Source organism: Dendropsophus ebraccatus, chromosome 5 (assembly GCF_027789765.1).
Source record: "Dendropsophus ebraccatus isolate aDenEbr1 chromosome 5, aDenEbr1.pat, whole genome shotgun sequence".
Lineage (NCBI taxonomy): Eukaryota > Metazoa > Chordata > Amphibia > Anura > Hylidae > Dendropsophus > Dendropsophus ebraccatus.
Window position 1 is genome coordinate 80,403,170 of NC_091458.1, and position 23,487 is coordinate 80,426,656.

At 41.7% G+C, this 23,487-nt stretch overlaps 1 protein-coding gene across 1 annotated transcript; it reads left to right on the plus strand.

The window, feature by feature from the left end:
- The first annotated feature begins 298 nt into the window (after positions 1–298).
- Positions 299–18,661, plus strand: KLF5 (KLF transcription factor 5). Its single transcript, XM_069970615.1, has 4 exons — positions 299–616; positions 3,923–4,781; positions 7,530–7,589; positions 18,194–18,661. Exons 1-4 carry the CDS (start codon positions 428–430, stop codon positions 18,370–18,372), a joined length of 1,287 nt encoding a protein of 428 aa, XP_069826716.1. The 5' UTR covers positions 299–427; the 3' UTR covers positions 18,373–18,661.
- Positions 18,662–23,487: the final 4,826 nt, after the last annotated feature.

The following is a 23,487-nucleotide window of genomic DNA, read 5'->3' on the forward strand; positions in this document are numbered from 1 at the left end:
AGTGTATATAACTATAGGGTGGTGTACTGCAGTGTATAAGACTATAGGGTGGTGTACTGCAGTGTATATCTCTATACTGGACAGTACAGCAGTTGTATGCTGTGTATACAGATGTTCTACATTATAACACCACTGTTCCCAGCCTCCGTCCCCGCCACACATCGCCCTGTCAGCGCGGTAAGAGGAGGAGTCTCAGTGCCGCCCCCTGGCCGGACACCCACACACTGCAGTCCCTCCCCGCACCGCGCATTGGCTTCTATGAAGCTTGGCTGCCCGGCCCCGAAATAAAGTCAGTCCACACCCTGTAACAGGTACCTCAGTGCCCGTGCTGCCTGCGCTTCGCTCCTGTGTGTCGGGTACAGCGTGTCGTGCTCCTCTCCCGGGCCGCTCCTCCGCTGCTGTGCGGGACCTGTGTGCAGCCCACGCTATGGCCACTACGGTGCTGACTATGAGTGCCCGGCTGGGGCGCCTGGACGAGCCCGTATTCACCCAGCTAAAGCCCGTGCTTGGGAATGGTGGGCAGCTGCCTGGCAGAGGGGACCCCGTTACTGCAGGGGGGGCGCCATTTGCTGAAGACGTCAAGAGCCCCAGACTGCTGCCGGACGACATAGTGCAGGTAGGTCCTGTGTACATGTGCTGCCCGTACCCACTAGTGACACCTGCCCCCCGAGGTTACCCACTAGTGACACCTGCCTCCGAGGTTATGTACATGTGCTGCCGCCCGTGCCCACTAGTGACACCTGTACTGCCCAGAGTTCTCTGGGGTTGTGTACCTGTGTTGCCGTCCGTACCCACTGGTGCCAAGTGCTCCCCGCGGGGGGGGGGGGGGGGGGGGGGGGGGGTACCTATACTGCCCGGAGTGCCCACTGGTGCCACCTGCCCTCCGGGGCTGTGTACATGTGCTGCTGCTGGTACCCTATAGTGAGACCTGCTCCCTGGGGCTGTGTACATACTGCCCGGAGTGCCTACTGGTGCCACCTTTGCTGCATGCAGTTCCCACTATTGCCATCTCCCTGGACTACCTGTGCTCTGTGCTGCTGCTGCATACCTCACTGTACCCCCTCTACCTGTGCCCCTAGATCTGTCTGTACTACCTGTGCTGTGTGCTGCTGCATACCTGACTGTACCCCCTCTACCTGTACCCTTAGATCTGTCTGTACTACCTGTGCTGTGTGCTGCTGCATACCTGGATGTACCCCCTCTACCTGTACTGTGTTCTGCATACCTGACTGTACCCCCTATACCTGTACTTTGTGCTGCATACCTGACTGTACCCTCTATACCTGTACTTTGTGCTGCATACCTGACTGTACCCCCTCTACCTGTACTGTGTGCTGCATACCTGACTGTACCCCTCTACCTGTACTGTGTGCTGCATACCTGACTGTACCCCTCTACCTGTACTGTGTTCTGCATACCTGACTGTACCCCTATACCTGTACTTTGTGCTGCATACCTGACTGTACCCTCTATACCTGTACTTTGTGCTGCATACCTGACTGTACCCCCTCTACCTGTACTGTGTGCTGCATACCTGACGGTACCCCCTCTACCTGTACTGTGTGCTGCATACCTGACGGTACCCCCTCTACCTGTACAGTGTGCTGCATACCTGACTGTACCCCCTATTCCTGTACTTTGTGCTGCATACCTGACTGTACCCCGTCTACCTGTACTGTGTGCTGCATACCTGACGGTACCCCCTCTACCTGTACTGTGTGCTGCATACCTGACTGTACCCCCTCTACCTGTACTGTGTGCTGCATACCTGACGGTACCCCCGTCTACCTGTACTGTGTGCTGCATACCTGATGGTACCCCCGTCTACCTGTACTGTGTGCTGCATACCTGACTGTACCCCCTATACCTGTGCCCATAGATCTGTCTGTACTACCTGTGCTGTGTGCTGCTTCAGATACTGCATACCTGACTGTACCCCCTCTGCCTGTGCCCATAGATCTGCCTGTACTACCTGGCCTGTGTGCTGCTGCAGATACTGCATACCTGTAATCCCTATTCTAGCTGATTTGTGTGCTGCTGCAGATACTGCATACCTGTGTTTCCTATATCTGTGTATAGTACATGTATGGCATATACTACATACCTGTACCTTTTACTCCATATACCTGCCTGTACTACCTCTGCTGCCTGCTTGTTCTGTATTCCTATACTTTGCTGTCTGTATGTAGCATTGTTTGCACTACCTGTTCTCTATACTGGAGATAGTAGCTCTGCTCTTTGTTGGTGGCCTGCCTGCACTACCTGTTCTCTATACTTGGGGTAGTAGCTCTTTGTTGGTCACCTGCCTGTACTACCTGTTCTCTATACTTGGAGTAGTAGCTCTTTGTTGGTGGCCTGCCTGCACTACCTGTTCTCTATACTTGGAGTAGTAGCTCTTTGTTGGTGGCCTGCCTGTACTACCTGTTCTCTATACTTGGGGTAGTAGCTCTTTGTTGGTCACCTGCCTGTACTACCTGTTCTCTATACTTGGGGTAGTAGCTCTTTGTTGGTGGCCTGCCTGCACTACCTGTTCTCTGTACTGGAGGTATTAGTTCTGCTCTTTGTTGGTGGCCTGCCTGTACTACCTGTTTTCTATACTGGAGGTATTAGTTCTGCTCTTTGTTGGTGGCCTGCCTGTACTACCTGTTCTCTATACTTGGGGTAGTAGCTCTTTGTTGGTCACCTGCCTGTACTACCTGTTCTCTATACTTGGGGTAGTAGCTCTTTGTTGGTTGCCTGCCTGCACTACCTGTTCTCTATACTGGTGGTATTAGTTTTGCTCTTTGTTGGTTGCCTACCTGTGCTTTCTGTGGGGGTGCGTTGTCAGATCAGGTGCACTAGAGGGCTGCCGCGCTCCCTTAGTAATGTGGCAGTGAATAACCATTGTTTGTATCATATATAATGGTATTACAGAGGTCCCTCTACAAGCTGTGCCTATGGTCTATAGTGCAGGGTAATATCCTTCACCGATGGAGGAGTTGGCACAGGGTGGGCACTCGCTGCCTCTCTTAGGATAGCAGCATAGGAGGAACAACTGTCCGCGTTCGCCCCCACACATCGGCCTGGGACAGATCCACATGCAAACAACAGCTGGGCGAGCTAAATGCAGACCGGACTAACCACAAACGGAGTGGCCTGCTCTTCATGGGCTCTAGATAGCAGATTAGGACACTGGCTTTATTATATCAGATTGGTGGCTGGAGACTGGGCATAGATTGGGGGACTCGATAGTTTGGGCTGATGACAGTTAACCCTTTGCTTTGTGGACTAATGCATGTGCTTATTGCTTATAGACTGACTAGGGTGTAGTACATCTGATCTCTATTTCTCTCCCCCATACATGATGTCTGTAAGGCTCCACAAGTGTTCTGGTAATGTGAAAGCTGCAGGCATGTTACCCCCTTTGTGCCAGCTCCTCGGACACCAGTGCATGGACCTGTGGGAAGTGACCTGGACCCCTGTTTGCTGAAGCTCATTTCCAGTGAATTATTACACTTGTTTTCCATTTGTCAGCTGATTCATATTGGGGAATGCTAAAGGGATTAGGAATGACTAGAGATTTTACAGTGCAAGGGGGAATGTAGCATTTGTCCATTGAAGAGTACATGATAAATGTTTTGCTGGTGACTGTGCTGGTAATATCAGCCTGCAGCCCCCACCGCCTACAATGCACCACTTGTAATTGTAAGATCTGCTTGATATGGATCTGGGGAAGGATTAGACATGTGAGTGCTGCATCTGTAGACATTGCATGTTCAGATGACAAGATTATTAATTTCCAATTGAAATCTAAGCAGATCATGTAGGGCACAGAGTGTTTGCATGAACATGGGCACTGATCCTATCTACTGTTCTGGTATATGTATTCCCATGGCAATTAAAGTATTATACAATAATGTATTTATTTCTTGTTAACATATAGACTAGATGTGAAATGGAGAAGTATCTTGTACCCAATGTCACTACAGCAAGTATCATGCAAGATCAGAAGAAATACAGAAGAGACAGTGCATCAGGCATTGACCAGTTTTTCAGTAATGACAATGACGGACTGCCGTATAGCATCAACATGAATGTCTTCCTTCCAGACATCACTCACCTGCGAACAAACTTATACAAGTCTCCGAGGCCTGCAGTCACCAAGATAAAAACCGAGCCTGTTACCATGTACAACCAGCAGACTGATGCTACCGCCACACAGCCTCTTCCAGAGTTTACCAGCATCTTCAGTTCTTACCAAAACACAGATCTTAATAACATTTACATCAAACAAGAGCTGCCATCTCCAGAGATTCAGCTTCCCGTGAACCCCCAGCACGGCCAGTTATATCAGCTCTTAAGTTCATCAGACATGGACCTAAACTCCACAAGTCAGACTCCGGTAATGGACTCTATTAGCAACGCTTCATTGTCTACAGAATTATCAGGATTCAGCACACTCCCCTCCCCTGTGTCACAGGCCACAATGAAGCAATTCCAGGGCATTCCCCAGTGTTCCTATAACTTACATGGTCCATTCATGTCACAGCAAGAGGCCACGTACTTTCCCCCATCACCACCCAGCTCAGAACCTGGCAGCCCTGATCGACAGGCAGAGCTGCTTCAGAGCTTAAACCCACCACCTTCCTATGCAGCCACAATAGCCTCCAAAATGGGCATTCACAATAACAGCTTACCTACAACAGTACCGATGGTGCCCGCACCTGTCCAGCCAGTCCGCTACAACCGCAGAAACAACCCCGACTTGGAGAAAAGAAGAATTCACTATTGTGATTATCCTGGTAAGACACTGCTGGTACTTGGGTGACACCACCTCAAAATTTTATATATAATATATATATATTCGAGATGAGCGAACCTTGAGCATGCTCGAGTCGATCCGAACCCGAACTTTCGGCATTTGGTTAGCGGTGGCTGCTGAACGTGGATAAAGCCCTAAGGCTATGTGGAAAACATGGATAAAGTCATTTGCTGTATCCATATTTTCCAGACAACCTTAGAGCTTTATCCAAGTTCAGCAGCCCCAGCTAATCAAATGCCGAACAATGGGGTTCGGATCGACTCGTACCTGAACCCGGTTCGCTCATCTCATCTCTCTCTCTCTCTCTCTCTCTCTCTCTCATATATATATATATATATATATATATATATATATATATATATATATATATTATATATAGTGCCTTGGATTACGAGCATAATTCGTTCCGGGACCGTGCTTGTAATCCAAATCCACTCTTAAACCAAAGCAAATTTTCTCATAAGAAATTATTGAAATGCAAACAATTGGTTCCACACCCCAAAAATAATGATTTTATATTCTGAATAACGTAAATTAAATAAAACAAACATTTAAAAACAGCTGGATATGTGATATTATAAGTTACTGTACAGTATAGCAATCAGCATGTGGTGTATAATGTATAGTAAGTGCATAAACCTGAAAAACAGCAGCAGTTTGTAGTTACAGGATGGAGATGCAGATACCCACAATGCAGTAACGTAGTACAACAGGCTAGAATAGAGAAGCAGGGCTGCTGTCAGAGGTCTGTGTGGTCACATGACAGCAATGGGGAAGGGTGTGTGTTTAGCATGGACCAATCAGAACTGACAGACTGCCAGGAGCATGAAGGAATGTGCAGGGCAGATGTGAGCACAGTATAGCAGCACTCTCTGTCCGGGGAGAGAGGGGTTACAGCTATAAAGAGATTACCTCCACAGTCCTGTCCCCTTATGCAAGCCTCAGCCTGAAGTGGATCTCCTATGATTTGGAAGCTGAGGGAGACTTCCTGGGTCAGAGTACAGTGCTGTAGACTGTACTGTGCAGACCATCCCACTCCCCCTCCCACTCAAACCAAAGCAATGCTCTTAAACTAATTCACAATTTAAAAAAATGTAAGCTCTTAAACCAAAACGCTCTTAAACCAAGGTTATATAGTGATTATCCTGGTAAGACACTGCTGGTTCTTGGGTGACATTATATATTTGGGGAGAGTTATCAAACATGGTGTAAAGTGAAACAGGCACAGTTGCCCCTAGCAACCAATCAGATTCCACCTTTCATTTCTCACAGACTCTTTGGAAAATGAAAGGTGGAATCTGATTGGTTGCTAGGGGCAACTGAGCCAGTTTCACTTTACACCATGTTTGATAAATTTCCCCCACTGTGATTATCCTGGTAAGACACTGCTGGTACTTGGGTGACACCACTTCACTATATATACACCACAACCTACAATGTAACAGTGTATCTTATAGATACAAATAGTGAGAGTTTGGAGGTCTTTACATGTCCCACAGTGATACAGGTTTTAAGGCAATGGCTGCATAAAAACTGGCTTGTGTAAACTGGGCTGTAAAGTGATAGTGGTTGTAGCATTGGTTTAACACATTTCTATATTTATTGTATTGCTATCAATGTATTATGTGGTATTACAACTTGGTTCTATTCACTTCGATAGAGCTGAGCTACAATACCACACAACAGTGGGGCTGAGAGTTACATGTCTAGAAAAAGGCAGCTTATTTTTTTTGTATCCCAGGATAACCCTCATAGCCATGTTCTCATTACTGTTAATATGTGATGTGTAGGTACTCTAATGGTCTGTGATTAATTGGAATACAATGATAGGCTAAAACTAAACAGTTCATCAGAGAATCTGCTCGTATACTTGGAAGTAATTTTGCTGGATATGGCTCATGTACAAGTATGGCGCAGTTCCTGAAAATGTATTTTCTTTTCTGTTTCTAATCTTGGACAACCCCTTTAATGTGATGCCTACGTGTGTCCGAGCTACAGTTGTCAATACTGTGTCCACAGCACCTCCCACCAACAGGAGTTCCCTTGGATAACTCAATAGAAATCCATTGTACATCTTCTGACTAATAGAAGATAACAACAAATATTTGTTCAGTTCCTTCATAATAAACCTTAGATATTGTCTGTCACCCATCATACACTCAAGAATATACAGAATACACTGGCAGTCACATATGTGTGATATAACTGGGGGCAACCAGGAATTCTGGACATAACATATTCCCTAGGAATGATGACTGTCCATAGGATAGCAGAGGTCAGCAAGGGAATGTAGTCAGTTTTCATGGAGCAATTCAGGGTTTCGTTCTGGCAATAGCTAAGTAAGGAGAAACGTTGCTGCACTTTCTGATTCTGGAATCTCCCCAGGTATTTTTAGAATGTAAGAATGCAGATGAATATGTGTGGCTAGGAATATCTCCGATAAATAAGTCCGCCTAATAGGAATAAATATACATGGGAGCTGACAAAGTACATCTGTTGTTACAGTGATGAAGTTTTTTCTTTTTCTCTATTTGTGGCACTAAAGGAATGTTTCCTTGAATGTGTGTGATACATTTCTATATAATGTGTGGAGCTTACATGTCTGATTTTGGCTACCGGTAAGCTCCAAGATGGAAGTCTGTGTTGTTTTTTTCCCCCCAGACATTATAACACAATTTGCTGCTCATTGTACTAACTTCGCTCTTCTTTGTTTTCTTTTCTTTTCCAGGGTGCACAAAAGTATATACAAAGTCCTCCCATTTAAAAGCTCACCTGAGAACACATACTGGTATGTGCATACATTGTTCATTTTAATGGTTGAGTAAATATTATTCATAGAAACCTTCCTTTTTCTTTTCTTTCTTTTTTTTTTTTTTTTTAAAGTCTGTGTGTTTAGTATGTTTTTCACTTCAAGTCACTCAATCATGGCAATTTTTTGTCAGTTGCTCTGTTCTATCTATCTATCTATCTAGAATAAGCAAAATTACCTGTGGTCAAAGTTTAGAAACTGCACCCTCTGCCCTGTGTATAGCTTTGTGCTATTGATGTGAGTGTAGCCCTACTGTAATTCCAGATACTGTCCACGGATGAGGGTGGCGTTGTAGTGTGTCCCTCCCCCCCCCCCTTTTTTTCTTTTTTAAATGATTTCAGACAACGCTTTTTTTTTTTAATTTGATGGGGGACTTTATCATTGTTTCACAACACTTAAGTTGTTATATCAAAACTCCTTTAGAATAAAGCAAAATTTGCCTTGACTTTTGCAACGGCAGCTGATTTATTGAATACAACACTTTAAAATTGTCATAAATATTTTTAGCAAGCTTGGTAAACCCTGGGCCACACTATATATCATAAACATGCCCCATAAATTTGGTGCAGGTACACATGACACACATCTGGCAAAATGGTTTGCAAAATCACAAACCATGTAATATTGCCTCCTATGTGTTGATGCAGCCTATTAAAAAAAACAAAAAAAAAAAGCAATAAGGGATAGATGCATCAATGTGTGTACCTAGCGCGAACTGGCAAAGAGATGCAAATTTTTGCCCAAGGACACCCCCCCCCCATATATCATTCTATCATTCAAATTTAAATGATAATTGTCTCATGTAAATGCAGGCAGCGATCAAATGACAAACAAGAAAATGTTCATCGTTCGTTTGGTGCTGATAGCAAAAACGTTGCTCACTGTAATTCCGCATTTGTTCACTAATCGTTCAGTGGAGGTAACGATTATAACTGATGAATATCATTCTGTGTAATATGGTGAACAATTTCAGGTTAACGATAAACAATTTCTATTGCGATCGTTTATCAGCAATCTTTAAAAATTGCTTAGTCTAATAGGACCCTAAGTGCGGTGCTATTGATCCATCTGCCCCTAAGTATGTATTTTTTTCTTCTAACTAGCATTTAGACCACAGGACACATTTAGTATTTGGAAAGGTTAAAATTCCTTTCCAAAGTACTGAGCTCAGAAACTGTGACTGTGGCTCATGAGAAAGCATTGATTTTTTTTTTTTTTTTTTTTTGTACATAACATAAACTGAGATATCATTGGTATATATTTCTGTATTCCATCCATAATGGTGAGTATAGGATGTATCATCAGACTGATAGGGGTCCAGCGTTTAGATGAGTAAGGGGTGCACAGCACTATAGCAAGCACTCTGGTTCCTTTACTGTTTACCAGACATGGCTCTGTACATTTTGTAGGGGTTGTGCCCAGTATTGCATTACAGTCCGTTCAAGTGATATGACTGCGCTGCTTTACCTGGTAAACTATGACAGACTGCTTCAATCAGCTGATCAATGATCTGATATTGGTGGCATATCCAAAGCTACCATATTTTAGTATAAGGATGCTAAAAATTGCAGGATATGTTAAGGTAACCGTGACTACATTAAATTCCTCCAACTTGCCGCTTATTAGTGTAAGGGTATGTTCACACTGAGTAAATCAGGCGGAAATCCATGGCGGAACTCTCCGCCGCGGAATCCCGCCTGCCTCAGTGTGTCATAGCCTCTCTATGGGAAAGCTCAGGCGCCTCCGCTGCCGCCGCTCTCTGGTCGAAGAATTGACATGTTATTTCTTCGAGCAGAGAGTGGCGCAGGCAGGGGAGGCGCGTGCACTCTCCTATAGACGGGCTATGGCACACTGAGACAGGCAGGAATTCCGCCTGATTTACCGAGTGTGAACATATCCTAAAAGATTGGACATCTACAATTCCTGGCACTTGGCTCTAGATAAAGCAGCATAAACCTTGCAACAGGTTCCCTTTAAGAACTGTTCTGTTAACTTTCAGACGGATCTAGGTGTGTGCAACACATGTAGCTCTGGTAACCCTACATAAGATCTTCTGTCTAGACTTTCTTGTATCTCCTGATAGGTTACCCTGAGGAAATACCTTGCAATAGTTTCTCAATAAATGCACTTGTTACTAAACCATGACTGTCAATCGGTAAATGTCTTGGCTTGTTTTAAAGATTTACCTATTGAGTAAGTCAAACGTCATCCAGTTGGGTAACCAGTATTGCAAATAGTGGCATTCTGAAAATAGCTTATTGTGCATACTTGACTGACACTCTATTCAGACAATAGCTTTGGGCGTCCTGGTATTGAGAATAGAATGGTCGGACCACCCATGGTCATACACTCAATGGTGGCATTCCAGTTTGGTTATAGGATATGCCATAGATGTAGGTCCCACACCTATTTTAATCTAGGGCCCTCTGGCAGTATGAAGCTGAAATCAGCTGAACGGGTTGTTTTAGGAGTTTATTTAATTCTTATAGAGGTTAACCTGTGGCTAAACTGATTTCATATCGTGGACAATTATGGCCGTTATTGGGGGTATGACCTGATTGTCCAGGCAGGAATACCCCTTTATTATTTAACATTCACTACGCTACAGTTATTCTGAGAAGTAACCCACTTGGCTAAAAATAATTTTTAAATTGCTATGGACACAGGCTTTTGTTCTTTTTCATTGATTGTTTTTGTGTGTAAAGACGGTATCTGAAAGCTGGGGGTTACTATGGAAATCCTAGCTTTGATAATTGAAGCAGTTATCTCTAACAGCCACTGTAAAAAAAATAAAAGAAGTAGAACAAAGGTCTGTTTGGCAGACTGTTACCATGCTAAACAAAACTCTTCTAAGCAATATGTGTTTTCATAATCCCAGCTTAAACATATTGCTATACAGTGTCCCACACAGATATTGAGTCATTGCTTTATCTTCTAACCTTGGCTCAGCAGAGATCATGGCTAATTTATGGGATTAGCCAAGACCCATTCTTCTGTCTTTCCGCATTTCTGGCAAGAACTTATTTGCTTGATGGAATCTCTTTTCAAGCTTCTCACTACAGAAATGTCAGGCGTACTATTGTGTGTGTGCATTTTTTTTAATACTGCTTTATTTGTAATAAATTTCTCATTGTGTGTCTAACTTGGGTTGACTCAGGCATCTGAGCATGACCTTTCTTTTAGTGTCAGGCTAAACTGTGAAAAAGTAATTGATATGCTATGCTAACATTGCATTATTTATGGAGCTTGTACACTTCCTAACGTCTCCTCTAATTAACTTTAACAAGTTTAAGTTTCATTAATCAAGCAGTGTCTGAATGGAGGACACAATGGTTCCAGCACTAATTCCTCCTTGTTTGTTTTCCTGTACTTTACATGTGCAGCCAGCCTATTCTTGGCCTGTGAGCACTCAATATCTGACAATGTCTCCACTTTTTTAATTTTTTCCCCCTTTACAAAAAGAAGTCCTTTTTTATCTTTTTAATCTTTAAAACACTATTATTAAACTAAGTTGCCTTCAAAGCAAATCCTAAATTAATAAGATAGTACCATGCAATGCAATTTAACAAAGCTTTGTTTAATATGTCTTAAATGGCCTTGGGGTATTTAGCAGTCTTGTTTATCTGGCCAAACTTGTTCTCTAGTAATCGCTGACTATTCAAACTGCATTTTCCTCCTAATCTTCATCCCATGACAATGGCTTTAAATCACCTGTGAATGATAACCTCCCTTGTCATTTTAAATAAAATAAAAAGCCCAGAGCAAAGTTTGTCTGGTGTACGGAGTCAAAACACTTTCAGAATTTCTTTTGTATCAAAACCCCCCTCCATCTATTCTTATTATTTATTCAACCTTGCTAGTCCTTTCAATCAGTCTGAATAGCTCCTAATAGATTTTGTTTCAGAACAAACACAGACAAGCTCTAATACTGTGCTTTGCTGGGAGATTCCATCTTCTGCGGAGTCTTTGGTTTTAGCTGAAGACTAAGCTGGGCAGTAACTTGGCAGATCCCGGCTTCTCAGGAACATTTTGTGCATTGCAAAATAAGTTTGCAACACAGCAGCTTAAAAAGACATAATAATAGAAGCTCCTCACACTGGCCATCTCTGTATATAAAATCATCTGTTAGAATTGACATGAAGTGTGATGAGTTTACTGCTCATCACCTCCATTAATAAGCCGTATTAGTTGTGACCTTTTCTAACCCACACAAAGTGGCCTGTTCATTAGGTTGACGTTAAATTTAATTTTGAGTATTTAAATTGCAATAAGACAAAGTTAAATTTGCAGTTGTAGGTAAAATAACAGTGTTCCACTTTTTCTTATTGCTGGGATGCCCATAGACAAAAATGAAGGCATCTGGGTTAAGCTGAGACATAGCTTTCAAATGAGGAAAGTATGCCATTGAAGGACTATTCTGGCAGCAGCTATCTCCCTTCAGAATTGGGCATGTTAAAGCTCCTTCAACAACTGCTTTTGGGGGGAGACTTTTCAGGCCATACACCGTGGTCCCAGCAAACCTTTGGGTTTGGCCAACATTTTTCTACTGGGTTTGGCCAGCTTTTAGACTGAGGCTATGTTTATATGTAGAATTTTGGACAGTGTTTTTACCCAAAACCAGCAGTGGAACCAACACAGAGAAATCTATAATGGAAATATTTGCCATTTCCATGTTCTGGATACATGCCATGTTTGGTAAAAAAAAAAAAATACTGATCAAAATAAGTATGAGGAGAATGTACTACAGACCAACACTTTATACTCCAGTCTAGCTAATTTGCTAGATGCTGGAGTAGACTTATACTAATTTAGGATGGTTTTCTAGCATGGCTTATAGTAAATTTTGCTGGGCTATAGGAACCCCACCCACTTTCTAAATATTAGCGAGTGCACCATAAAGTGGCAAATAAAAGTAACACTGACATACTATATAGATAGATAGATAGGTGAACCCAACCTTAGTAGGCACAGGGCACCCAACACATGAAACATTTTTCTCAGCCATGTTCTTGCCAATGTACCCTCTTATTTATTTGCAATATAGTCCCAGCATGAAAGAACATGGGGGGGGGGCATGGTTTCAGACGCTTGCATATAAGAACACAGCCTTATGATATAACATTAAAGGCCCAGAGAAAACACCAGTGGTTTTGTTTTTTTCCCATTCAATTAATCTATCCAGGTTATTGCAATTATAATGAAAATGTAAAACATTTTGGATTTTCTGGATCATTTGTATCTTTGTAGAAGTTATAATATATAGGGTGTGTAGAGAACCCCAAGTGCTGCTAAATTTTACTTTTAATTTTATTAAGTAATTTGTATAGGTGTATGTTTTAGCAATGCTTAAGCTGGTTGGTAGTAAGACACATATTTTGGCTTCTGCAATCATTTCCGATCTACTCTCCTGACGTACATAGTTTATTAGGGGTCTGATGTGACTAGTTTGTGTCTACTCTTCTCTAGTGTAATTTAACATACTTGTAATATGTGCGACCAGCCATTAGGGATTAGAGGTATCTGTGTTGTGTCTCAGGTGATACTTGGACAGTTTCAAGTTACATTTACAATTGGCAGCAGTTTATGTTTTATTGATTCTGGTCTGGCATTAGAACTATTTATGCTGTGTAACATGGTGTAATAAAATATAGCAATAAAGACAATCAGAGGGTTTAATTTAGTATACATTTAGAATATGTTGGTATCGGAATACTAACCTGCTTTCAAGACCTTTACAATCCTCTAAAGTCACTGTAACTTATCCAACAGGTATGTTAGGGTACTATTACACAAAGCGATTTTTCGGCGATCAATGATTAACGATAAACAAACTCAAACGATGGCGAACGACCTGAAATCGTTCACCCAATTACACAGAATGATGATCGTTTCTCATGATCGTTATTGCGTTCATCCTGTCGTCGCCACTGCGTTCACCACTACTGCGAATAACCGAAGGACGTCTTATTACATGCGATTAGGGATGGTCCGAACCTGCCGAGGTTCAGGTTTGGCTGAACCCGAATGCTCGACATCGGTTTACCGCTGTCTGCCCGCTCCGTGCAGCGGGCGGATCCAGCGGGAGGACCGCCTAGAAAACTGGGATACAGCCTATGGCTATGGCTGTATCCCAGTTTTCCAGGCGCTCCTCCCGCTGGATCCGCCCGCTGCACGGAGCGGGCAGACAGCGGTAATCATTGCGAATGGTTCGGGTTCGTACAAACTCCGTACGAACTCGGTTCGGACCATCCCTACATGCGATCAATTTGCAAACGATCAACAATAAAAATAGGTCCAAATTCTATTAAACGGCCAACGATTTCTTGTTGGTCGTTTAATCATTGTCTGCTATTACACTTAACGATAATCGTTCAAATCCAAATGATTTTTCTAATGATAATCTTTCCGTGTAATACCACCCTTACACTCGGCCCAGAAAAAGCATAGCTTGTCTTGCTGTTCAACAACTGAAAGTCTTTGCCTTAGGGTGTATTCACATGTAAAGGATCAGCAGTGGATTTGATGGTGCAGATCCACAGCAGATTTGATCTAAATAACTGAACACAGCATCAAATCTGCTGCAGATCTGCTGCGGATCCTGTATGTGTAAACGCACCCTTTTAGAAATACTTTAGTCGTGTAATGGGTTTTTGATGTTGCAGTAGAAAAGCTAATCACCTGCCAGTCAGGTTGTGCCAAGAGCTAGAATTTGCAACTCCCCCCTTCTTGGATACCCAGTTTTGATGGTAAAGGCTGTATGATAGCAATCACTTTAGGGTGTGTTTAGGGTTTACTTTCTTTAGGGTGTGTTTAATTGACCAATTTATCAGACAGATTTTGACTTTGGCTGCAAACATCTGTCATATAAATTGGTCAGATATCTGTGTGTGTGTGTGATAATGACTTATGTTTCTTTCTTTTTTTTTTTTTTGCTTCGTCATAGTTGTTTGTCTTGTTGGAGGCATTCATCCTGCAATTTTTTGTTGTGTAATACAGGCAGATTTAGGGGTCATTCACGTGTTCATAGAATTCTGTCCATACACGTACAGTGTCTACAGAATGGACCTGGGAGTTCCCAGCATCATGATTAATTATGATGTCGGGAGCTTCTTAACAACTTAAAAGTTTGCACTAGTGTACTGACACTGCTGCAAACTTTTAAACTGTTTAGGAGATTGTGACATCATAATTAATCATGATGCTGGGAGCCAGCTCCAGCCCTTAGACACTGTATGTGTATGGACAGAGTTCTACAGACGTATGAATGACCCCTTACGGTGTAGTTGTACCCTGCTGCAAATATAAAAATAACCACAAGATTAGACCCTATAGCTCTGCATAGCCTATTTAACATTTGCAGTCTGTAATATTGCAGAGGTCTTAGCAGAGCTTGCACCTTCTACAGAAAAATATAAATCACTTTGAGCATAATAATTTCTTGCATCATGCAGCTGCTTTTTATTCCAAAACATGACTTTAAGAGAGTCTGTGAAATCATTTATATAAGCTGGACTAATCCCGTATTGCAGTGCTCTATATTTTAGCTAAGGTAAGAGCGCTGTGCCTGCCACAGCATTGAAGGAATACACAAAGCATAGGTCTGTTTTCTGGCAGAGCTATGCGTGATATTCCTGGCTTGGAAAGAAACAACTAGAGTGTGCTATTTGGCTGTAGGTTGGTACCAGTTTCCTCCATGATGTTTTACTTGAACAGTGCTGACATTTTAACAAATGCCATAGAAGTTCTCTGAAGTGGAGGAGTAACTGCAGCCTGCTGCACAGTAAAATAGCTGTTTTGATTCAGTCGTCATGTTCCAGTAACTGAACTTAAACACATTACTCTTTGAAGAATAGTATTTTTGATTTAACACACGGGAGGAGGGGGAGCGTTAAAATCTATTGGAATGGAATCAAATTTCTGCTTAACATTGTGTGAATTGAGGATTAGTTCTCTGTAATAAAACAGCTCATCCCACTTTTCATTAGATTTCCTTCTTTTTCTTAAAGATGACCTGTCAATAGATGTAATTGCATCTGCAGGTTAAATAGTGCACATGAGTCATCCAGGTATCATCATCGCACCTAATTGTGTAAGTCTCTTCCTTCTGAAACTGTAAATTAGGCCACCTACATGACATATCATTGACTTGGTCAGTAGTTACTGGCTATAATCCGCTTATGCTTGTCTGATTCTTTTGTTACTGATCCTGATCATCCATATGAATTAAGAGTTCAGGTGTTGATGAAGAATACTTGGGCTCTAATTTGGCACATAATACAGCATTGCACACTAGGTAGTTCTAATGCACCAGTCTGTAGCAACACATTGGAGGAGATCTATCAAACTGGTGTATAGTAGAATTGCCCAATCAGATTCCAACTTTCATTTTTCAAAGAATCTGTGAGGAATGAAAAGTGGAATCTGATTGGTTGCTAGGGGCAACTGAGCCAATTCTACTTTACACCAGTTTGATAAATATTCCCCATTGTGTCTTTCAATAGACTGAACATGTGGGATTTCCTGGTCTAAAAGTACATTTTTATTGTGTGGATTATAATGAAGTCTGTACTGGAATTACAATGTATGCACCAGCTTATTATTTGAATAGAAATGTATACCTGTTGTGAGCAAGGCCTTCAGTATCTGACTCTTCACTTTTGCATCTACAAACCTGCTTTACAGTCCTTGGGTATGAACAACATGCTCATTGCCAGTGTTTAATAGAAACGATGTACTTAATAAAAGCTATAAATGGCATAATACAGACTGCATTGACTGTTTCCAAATAATATAAACACGTTTGGATAATGGCGGTGTTAGTTATTAGACTGATATGACTGAATTGTTTAGTAAGTAAACACAGCACATATGAAATTATTGCTTTCAATGGTGGCACTAGAAAACAAAGATATGTCACAGTGTACAAAACATGCTGGCCGTTGCACGCCAAACAACGAGATATTGCAGTATATTTTCCAAAAGGCTATTGGAAATGGAAGTATTTACTCAGAGTAAATGTGATTTCAGGGAGTAAATGGAATATTCCTTTGTCTTCACGTAAACATAATACAACTTTAGGAGGCATTAATTATCAAATAGAAAATACATTTACATGCTAGTAGCTTACTGTAGATGTTTGAAGGATTGCTTCATTATATATTTATATAACACTCCTTAAAGTGAAACTGTCAGATGCAAATCACGTTCCAAACTTCTAACACTATTAGACACCTTTCATATATCCATTTGTGCTCTCAGAATGTAGAAAAAACATTATCCCTAGTTTCAGATCTGCTGGAATACTTCCTAACTACCCCTCCCATACCTAGCCCTGCTTGATTGACAGTCAGCTGCAAAGTGAGCTCTAAGCATGGTAAGGGATGGGAGTGATGGGGTAACCACAGCTGGATATTTGAAAGGTACCATATGTCTCCTTGACCTAACAGCTATCTTATCAGTTTCAGCAATTTGGAAACAGAATTGTATCAGACCCATTCATTTTAAAGGGTCTGTTCAAGCAAAATAAAAAAAAAAATTGCAGGACATCAGGAGGTGGTATAAAAATCCTGGTCCTTCACAGTGATGCTCCCAGTCCTCCTGCTGGTCACCATCTCCTTGTTTCTGTGATGTCGCCAGCAGGGGACCAGGGCGGGGGAATGTTACATTTTTGTTTATACATCACCCCCTGCTATCCTTTAAAAAATCAAAATATCTATCTAATTTTTTATTTCTTGACTGTTGTGACATTTAGTATGTGTCTTGTATCTTCTGAAAATGGAATGGATTGATGGAATGGATTGATTTCCAGTCTAGTAATAAGAAATAGTGTGAAACTTATAAACTGTTTGTTGTATGGCGACCTACTTATCATCACATATACAGCAACTCTGAAATAGTTTAGTAATGACTAAATAGGAAAACATGTGGAGGCAAACAAGAGTAGCAGCTTAGTACATTGTCTTGACTGATGGAATTCTGGTTGTGTGATCATTGTGGTCATCTACTCTATAATTAAAGTGCTCTTCTGTAAACACAAATAGGTTTGTGAAAACTGCCAGTAACATGTTCCAAACCAAGAGGGACTTTTGGAGATTGTAATTTGAATGACTGCCACTTGAGTCAATATCTTGGCCTACTATATCTGAGCATGACGCTCAGATCTGAGCTCCTGTTGGCGCAGGATACCCACCTGTTAGCAATCTTTTTAACTTCCCATTGGTCTCCTAAGTGCAGGACTGGTTTTAATCAGTACTGGGTACAATTGGTAAAGTACTTTCTCTTCCCTTATGATGACTGTTTCTGATCAGAAAAAAGTATAATGCCCATTGAAGTAAATTTGTAAAGGAGGTACTATGGAAAGCCATGATTTTTTTTTTTGTGAGTCTTAAAGATTATTCTCCTTGTAAATGATATAGTATGTGTAGAGACCAGTATGTATGTGTGTAGAGTCTGATCCGACTACAATGCTATTGGACTACTTGCCACTGTCTTTGTTCCTTTTACTATATTTCATTGTATCTCTCATATGTTTTCAAATTCTTAACCATTTTTTTCTAAAAATGTTTCATGGTTATGTCTTTCAGGAGAGAAGCCATACAAATGTACATGGGAAGGTTGTGACTGGAGATTTGCTCGCTCAGATGAACTGACGCGTCACTACAGAAAACACACTGGAGCCAAACCTTTTCAGTGTGCAGTTTGCAACCGCAGCTTTTCCCGCTCTGATCACTTGGCTCTTCATATGAAAAGACATCAGAATTAATCTGGATTCTGCCAGAGGCTATTCTTTACTATGCAAAGTTTTTTGTTTTTTTTTGGTTCTACTGCCTCATCTCCATAATAAATTTCAAGCGGTGTAACTCCCAATTAAGGTGGTTACTACATATCAAGCTTTCATCTCCGTTGTAATGTGGACTGGTCTATTAATGGAGGGGGTGGGAGTGAAGAGACTGGGGGAGGTGGAAACATTCTTTTTGTCTTGTACTAAACTACAGCATGATCATATCTTGGATGTTTAATACAAGATGTCTATTACCTTCCCCCCCCCCCCCCCCCCCATCCCCTGCTATATAGTAGTTGGCAGTTGGCATTTCATCTCAATACACGTTATTTACATCTCAACACAAAATGCTGTTAAGATTGTTTAGCAATGTTTTGACCAAAGCACTGTCTTTACTGTAACAGTGTTTAGTAAATGAAATGAGGTCATAGATGACTGCACGCAAAGGACAAGCCATGATATAAAAAAAAAGGAAAAACTGTAATACTTGAGCATGCAACTGCAATTTCCTTTTTAAATCTAATCTACAGGTCACCTGTCTCTGTAGTGTATCAATGTAGCCCTAAGCTAACCATTTATATCAACATTTTTTTAAAGTAAACATTTGAAAGCTAATTCCCCAAATATTTCATAATTTAGCCTTAGAAATCCTGCACTGATGTCTTGAAACTAATTTTATTTATACACATATATACATATATCAAAAGGTTTCAATTTTTTATACCAGTGTCTGTACATAGTTTGATAAGCTAAGACTAAATATTGCAGGTCCAGTCTGTCGTCCCCGTATAGGCTTATTTTTCATCAGTACACTAGTCATTTAGTTGCCACCTGACTCTTTGTTTAGTACCATTTCCATATATATATATAATATATATATATAATGTATGTATATATTTTAGTGAACAGTTGGCATTGAAATTAACATTCTGAGGTGGTAACACAATACTTTTTTTCACTTTTCATTCTAACTGCACTGAGAATTTTTCCCATATTTGACTGGAACAAATGTTTTATTCCTGTGATATTTTTTCCAAGACATTTTTGCACTTGTTCTGTCATTTTAGGGGATTTCCTCGCATACAAATTTACATACATCTTTTAAAAAGTCAAAGCTCTAAAGCAAAACTATACAGCATTCATTATGTAGGTAGTAATTTAGTTTTGCAGCATTTATGTTAATGGACACAGTAATTTTTTAAAGTTACTATGCAGTTTACTTACATGTATGTGCAGTATCCTAAATAATTGCATTACTATAACAGTTTGGATGAAGGTTTCATGCAGCAGAAAGTCTTGTCCAAGAGTAAACAAAAGGGGTTCACTCTTAAAAATTGCTGTATTTTCTTGTCTATTTATTTTTTTGTTTCATGTTGGTGTTTTTTTTTATTGTAAAATTGCTACTGTATTTTAGCTACTTTGAATAAATTAACATTATTGTAGTCCTTAAATTGTACTTTTAAAACCTGTAAATACATTACAAATGTAAATAATTTTGTACAACACTTTGATTGTTTATACAAAAGATGTGCACATTTTTGTTGCTTTATTGCCTTGTATTTTTATATTTGTAGTTATAAAAAAAAGGGACAAATAACTGTTTCCAGGAAAAAAAAAATGAAAAGTGTTCCTCATATGTATGTCAATAATAAACTGAAGTGCCTAAAGTTTACTGTTACGTGTTGTACTTTTTTACCATAAATCTGTTATATTCACTCGTAAATGTTTTCAATTATCCCTTAACAACCACATTTGCCAGCATTTGCCACACTTGCCAACCACATTTATTTGCCAGCCTGTATGATACCGAACATACAGTAAATGTAAATACCTTTTAGTTACAAAAAAATTTAACCCAGAAGTCTTAGTTACTAGGTGCTTCCTGACTTCCCTGAAATTTGCTTATCACCGCTTGTTAAAGGGGTTACCCAAATGTAGAAAAACATTGCCACTTTCCACCAGAAACAGCACCACTCTTGTCCTTAGTTTGGGTGTGGTTTCACAACTTTAGTCCATTGAAGTACAGTAAATGTTGCTGAATTATGATACCGCACACAACCTGGGGACATAGGGTCCTCACTGCTTCTGAAATATGAATAAAGGCTTCCCTCTTACCCGACCACCCATAAACTTCTGGGCTTGTGTAAATATTGGCATTTGTATTGCTGCATGTATACAGTGCTGCCTCCTGAATGTAACCACCCCATCCCTTTTACTCTGCAGGCTTATTATAATGTTAAAGCGGGGGAGAGCCGGGTACTAGTAATCTGGGACATGACTAGTCATGGCTCTCTGCCTGTCAGTGCACTCTGTGGGGCTGATTGACAAGAAAAGAGGCTTGTTAGAAGCCTAGTGATTGCTTCTCTTTATAAGACAACTCTAGTCTTACTCAAAGGGAACCAATCACGCCGAATATGCCCCTAATGATAAGGAAACGTACTGGTACATCACCCAGCACGCTTCCCAAACATGCCCCTGTACCCTCTGTGCCCTCCTTGATTACACCATAATATTTTTTTTTTTCCAAAGTCCCACGGTGTATGGTAATTAGCTCTAAGTAGTCACAGTGGGCTGAACTAGTCACGGTCCTGGGCGTAGCTAGGCAGGGTCTTTGGCGGTTTCGAGCGCTGTACTCACGCCCAGAGGGGCGTGATTCAAAGACCTGTGCTCCACTGATGTCACCCATGTTCCATGTCCCGGGCCTTGCGTTTCGACTTGGGCGTCGCTGTGACGTCTGCAGCAAGCCGCACATGCGCAGTACGCCAGCATCTTCTTGGAACGCAAGCCCCAGGTGACATCAGCGGAGCACAGGTCTTTGAATTACGCCCCTCTGGGCATGATTACAGTGCTCGAAACCGCCCGCCCAAGACCGTGACTAGTGCAGCCCACCGTGACTACTTAGAGCTAATTACCATACAGCGCGGGACTTCAGAAAAGTAAGATTACGGTTTAATCAAGGAGGGCACAGAGGGTACAGGGGCATGTTTGGGAAGCGTGCTGGGTGATGTACCAGCACGTTTCCTTATCATTAGGGGCATATTCGGCGTGATTGGTTCCCTTTAATTAAAATACATTACAAAGTTGTTAGTTAGCTTTCTGGCCCCTTTCCGCTTCTGAGCAAGCTGAAAGCCATGTGATGCAATGCATCCAATGAACCGGCTGCTGATAGGGACCGCGGCTGTCAGAAAAAAAAGAATGGTGATCGACTTGGGAGGGATGGTAAGCATGAAATATTTCACAATAACTGTGTTTGCAGGAGTGCACTTACCTTGATAGGTTGCGCAAGATTTAAGCACAACACTAATGTACTCTTTTCAGTCTGTTAACTTGTCTGCACCTGAGCACTCTGAATTTGATGATGCTCAAGGTCCACTGAGAGGAAAAATAAAACAATGGAGGTCTATAGGGAAAAAAGAAGAAAAAAAACACATTACAACCTGGGTAAAAAAAAAAAAAAAGTCAGTTTTAGCTCGCATTTTGGAAAAACTGTCACCCACAGAGACTAATCATAGCTCAGCTTTCAATTTACCAGAGCCTTTTTAGATAAGAAATCTGAGCTGTGATTGGTTGTTATGGGCAAAACCAGACCATTTTGGGTACACATAGTTAATCCAGAGGTAGGTGAGGAGACCAGCACTCTAAAATGTGGGGTATTGTTAAAATGATAACAATACCCCACATCTTGGAATGCCAGCCTCTGACCTCCCAAGAAAAGCTATTGCTGCTGAGACTGAGGGTCCTATTACATGGAGCGATTTTTAACGACTAACGATAAACGATCACAAACGAGATTGTGTATCGTTAACCTGAAACCGTTTGCCATATTACACAGAACGATAGTCGTTATTACAATCGTTCTTGCAATCGTTTATTCCTTCTGATCTCAGGAAAACAATGGGCAATGTGCTATTACACTGAACGATTAGTGAAAAAGTGCGGAACTTGAGCGAACGAACGTGGACACATCGTATGCGCTCTGGCCAGGATCCCATACGCCGCCGGAAAAAAAATGACAGGTGAGTTTTCTGCGGCCGGAATTCAGTGAATTCCGACCGCAGAAAGACCTGTCAGTGCACACAGTGAAGCGAGCGGCTCCGGCCGCTCGCTTCCCTGTGGGCTATGGTAAGCTCTGATGCGGGCGCGTGCTGATACGCCCGCATCAGAGCTCCGCGGCCGGACGGATCATCTGGCCGGTACTTAAGTACCGGCCGCGATGATCCGGGCATAGACCGGCCGTTCCGTGACAATGAAAGATTTATCGCTCGTTGCTTGATCGTTCACTGTATTTACACTAGTCGGTTATCGCTCAAATGCGATTGTTTTTGCGAAAATTCGAACGATAACTGTTGCATGTAAATGCACCATATGCTTCTATAATGTAGAAAATGCTTTTCTTTTCTTGTGCACAGTGTCAAAGGCTTTTCCTGCCTGGGACTCGGCTTCCAACTGAAGCTGACTCAAGCCAGGACAGGGATGGAAGGGGGAGTGAGGAGGCATTCCAGGCTACAGCACTTGAAGGGGTTATCCAGAATTAGAAGAAGCACAGCTACTTTCTTGCAAAAACAGCATTACTCTTGTTCTTAGGTTGTGTGATGTATTATAATTTGGCTTCATTCACTTTAATGGAACTGAGCTGCACAACCAAACTGAGGACAGGAGAGATTGTTTCTGGAAGAAAGGGGCCATGTTTTTCTAAGCCTTGACAACCCGCTTATGGAGCTTGGGATCTCCTCTCTGACACATAGCTCAAGAGAATAAAAGCATTTTTATACAGTATAGAAGCATATACAGATATAGGAAAGGTACCATGTATTTCCTTGACCCAACAGCTATCTAACTGTGTCAGTAGTTTGCAAAGTGAATTGCAGCTGACAGATTCCCTTTAACTTATAGAGGATGTACCACCAGGTACGTCCTCTTTAACCTGACACAGGGATAGAACGGCGCCGTCACGGGGAAGCCGGTGCCGCGGTCTGTTTTCCAACCGCAACTCAGTTCCCCTGTACGGCGCCATTCTTTCCACGGTTACCGGCCGGTGCTCAAGCACTGGAGGTAGGCCGTCCCGCCCCCAGTGGGAGGGAATTCCCTCCCCTCTAT